The sequence below is a fragment of the Mauremys mutica genome, chromosome 5 (assembly GCF_020497125.1).
Source record: "Mauremys mutica isolate MM-2020 ecotype Southern chromosome 5, ASM2049712v1, whole genome shotgun sequence".
NCBI classification, from domain to species: domain Eukaryota; kingdom Metazoa; phylum Chordata; order Testudines; family Geoemydidae; genus Mauremys; species Mauremys mutica.
The window spans coordinates 13,697,014-13,700,480 of record NC_059076.1 but is presented as its reverse complement, the minus strand read 5'-3'; the positions used below and the strand labels follow the sequence as shown (position 1 = coordinate 13,700,480).

The 3,467-nt window shown below is 58.8% G+C and overlaps 1 protein-coding gene across 1 annotated transcript; it reads right to left on the bottom strand.

Moving 5' to 3' along the window:
• Window positions 1-299: 299 nt before the first annotated feature.
• Window positions 300-2,604, bottom strand: CLDN23 (claudin 23). The gene has a single exon (XM_045019455.1). It carries the CDS (start codon window positions 2,276-2,278, stop codon window positions 1,541-1,543), a length of 738 nt encoding a protein of 245 aa, XP_044875390.1. The 5' UTR covers window positions 2,279-2,604; the 3' UTR covers window positions 300-1,540.
• Window positions 2,605-3,467: the final 863 nt, after the last annotated feature.

The following is a 3,467-nucleotide window of genomic DNA, read 5'->3' as shown; positions in this document are numbered from 1 at the left end:
TTACACTCTTCAACTCTTAAAACACAAGTACACTTTCACAATTACACAATAAAACAAGGTTCACAATATCGCAGCTGAGCTCTCACTTCACTTGACTTTGTTCTTATAACTCACTGACTGCCTGGTGACGCCTGCCTGCCCTGATGGATGTGGGTGAACCGCTAGCTGTGGGAGTCTAGCCCCTAGCCAGGCCTGCCCCTCCCGCCAGCGACCCCGGTCTCCCTGAGCACAGGACAGGCAGCTCCAGCACCCACCTCTCCCCTCCCCCCCAGCACCGCACCACCCCACATCCCGGTCACAGGCCAGCAGCAGCAGCCGCCTCAGCCCCAGCCGGCTTTCCAGAAGACGAGAAGGCAAGGGGGAAGGACAAGCAGGAGGGGGCCTCAGCACAGAGTGTGGGTGGGGCCATGCTGGGCTGTTTGGGGAGGCACAGCCTGCCCGCCCCCATGATGTGTGCCACCCATGTCACCCCGTATATACCCATGGGGGCATGGCTGACAACAATCTAGGAGGTTCAAGGAAAATGTGGTTCTGCAAAAGTCTGGAAGGTTCCACGAGATTCTACAAAGATCCAGAACATTCTAGGAGGTTGGTGAAAAATGAACCCATGTACAGAATACCTAAAACATTTCACCTCACGCATTCTGTTCTCCCTTTTGTCGCTAACAACGAAAAGAGCACTCGGAGCCCAGCGCCCCCCGCCAAGCCTAACACCTCAGGTGGCCGCTTGGGTTGCCTGCCCCTAAATCCAGCCCTGCTCCCCATGCCTCTGTGCACAGAAGTGAATGAATGCTAGAAATCAGCAGCGTGCCCAGTGTAAACGCTGAAGCTGAGAAGGTGCTGATTACGTAGAGATACAATAACTAGACTGCAATAACCCCAGTCGTTTTCTGAACACTCTGTCGGTAATATCTCTGGCCAAGAATTGCCTATGCTGATGGCTAGTTAGGCTCCTAACTAAACACATGCATATTCAAAAGTACTGTGCACCCTGCATCTCCCAAGGATGTGGCGTTAGGCTCCTAAGTCACCTGGCCCAGATCCTCAAAGGTTTTTAGGCTCTGAGCCGCCACTGACAAGCCCTAGAGAATTCTGAAAATTTTACCCAAAGTAATTTAGGCACTTAGGAGCCTAAATCCCATTGACTTCCAATGAGCTGGAGAGTCCTAAGTCACATAGGTGCTTTTGAAGATTTTATCTGCCACCTCCCATTAACTAAGTCACCATGGCCAGGCAGTAATGTGCAAATCATCAATAATGCCACTCTTGCTCTGCTTCCACAGAAGTATCCACCTCTTGTCCAGAGCCCACAAGAAATGGCTGCAGTTCCAGCTACTGGGTCCCAAACTCTCATCAGCCCCAGCTGCTGCAGCAGGAGGGTCCACCTGCACAGAGGCAGGGAGAGGTCCTTGCTGCTATTAGCCGGGCTCGGCACAGTGCCCCTTCCTGCCAGCCTTGGCCTCTCACTGCCAGGGGCTCCTCCGCGCTGCCCGCGTCCGTGCTGGTAGGGGCTGTATCTGCCCGGCCTGCCGTGGCAGGGCTATAAGTCTGAGTCGCAGGGCAGGGAGCAGCTGACGCTTCTTTCTCCCTCCAGCACATCCACGGGGTTGCTGAAGGACTTGGGAGCCGGCTTCTGGCTGCGGGGCATGAAGTCTCTGGAAGATACGGTGGCGGGGCCCGGCTGGCTGCGGTGGGGATATTTGGTCGTTGTCTTCTTTCTCCGGCACTCCTGGCAGCACTGGTGGAGGCTGAGGGCCAGGGAGAAGCCCCCGATGAGCTCCAGACAGCTGCCCAGGTAGCCCAGCACCAGGCTGTAGCCCACCTCCAGGGTGCTGCCTGCGGGCGCGGGCAGGGCGCTGAGGTCATGGTTGTACCACGAGATGGGGATGAGGCTCATCAGCCCGGAGCCGAAGAGTATCAGGCCGGAGAGGCCTGCCAGCAGGTAGTGGGGCTCTTCCTGCCAGCAGCGCACCCCCAGAGCCGCCACCACCAGCCCCAGCACCGTCACAACCAGCGAGGAGACCATCAGCCCCTTGGCCACCTGCACTGGCTGCGTGGGGAAGTAGCCGAGTTCATCAGCCAGGCCGCACTGGCGCTGGCGGGTGCTCTGGGTCTCTTGGCAGAGCTCCCAGATGCCCTGCTGATAGACCACGTCAATGGGCTTGCCGGATATACTGCTCACCTGCCTCCAGCAGGGAGTCAGCGTGCTGACCAGGTTCAGCAGCAGGCCGCAGGGGCCCAGCACCAGGCCCACGATCATCACTGGCGGCGTCCGCATGTTGCAGGGCCCAGGGAGGAGGCGGGAATGGAACCAGCGACCCTGGTGCCCTGTTGTGCTGGGGAGAGGAGAGCCCAGTCACGGGGGTGGAAGGAGCAGCGCTGCTTCAGAGGCAGATAGAGCCGTGTCCGTCCCCGCCAGCTGCTGTGGTCTGCCCAGCACAGGGTCCTTCTTCCTGCTTGGCCCTGGCGCCTGCCCTGCCCGCACAGCCCAGCGCTGTTAGCCCCTGCACAAGCCCTCACCTGCTGGGTTTGCCAGCCCGGTCACAGGGGGCATCGGCCGTACTGTCGGCTTCCTCTTTGCTCTGTCCCCAGCAGAAGGAAACTGGCTGCTCTGACCGAAACTGCTGCATGCACAGAGAAACCCAGCCCGGCTGCCAAACAAGTTCTGGGTGGTATTTTATGGGAGGGGAGGGGAGGAGAAGGCAGGGCTTCTCTACCCTTGCAGGTGAAACAGTAACCAGGAAGGAGCCCTAAAGCGCTGACGAATGATCGCTGGGCAGGTGGGGATTGGTGTGAAGTGACTGCAGAAAAACCCTTTGCTGCTCCCAGCCTGTGCCTGGCTGGTTTCAATGGTGCTGAGCAAAGGTCTGCGCTCGGCCCCTGAGCAATAACAGTGACACAGCCGCACTGAAATCAGAGCTCAGGATGGTCGCATGGCCTGGATCTGCCTGGGCAGGAAACGTTACTCCCTCCATCACGTGCCTTCCCAGGGGAACATCGGGGCACATGTGGGGGTGCCCGGATCCAGCTGGTGCACACACTGGGGAGGTCAATAGAGGACTGGATCCCTTCCGCTGTGGGTAGAGCAACACGCCACCCACGTTAGAGCAGACACTTGGCCGCAGATGTAAAGGGGCCCTTTGTCCAGGGGTCTGCGTGGCTATACCGGATTTACAGCTGTACGAGCCCAGCTCTATACGGGCTGTCTGGCCTCGGTGCCGCTGTTCCCACTCGTCTCTTACCAGGCCAAGAGTCCTAGTTAGGCTCTCAACTCGGTGGGAAGACGCTGCAGCACGTAGCCAGGCAGAGCACCCGGCACTGCCACTGACTCCAGGGGGCGCTGCTGAGCGTGCTGCACCGTGGAAAACAAGCGGCTCGAGCAGGAACCTCAGTAAGGATTTGGGGTGTGTCTACGCTGCAACTAAAAACCAGCTGACTCGGGCGCACGGGGCTCAGGCTAAGGGGCT

What these genes read in the sequence shown, in the direction of transcription:
- CLDN23 (XM_045019455.1), bottom strand. Translation starts at nt 2,278, where the DNA reads ATGCGGACGCCGCCAGTGATGATCGTGGGCCTGGTGCTGGGCCCCTGC.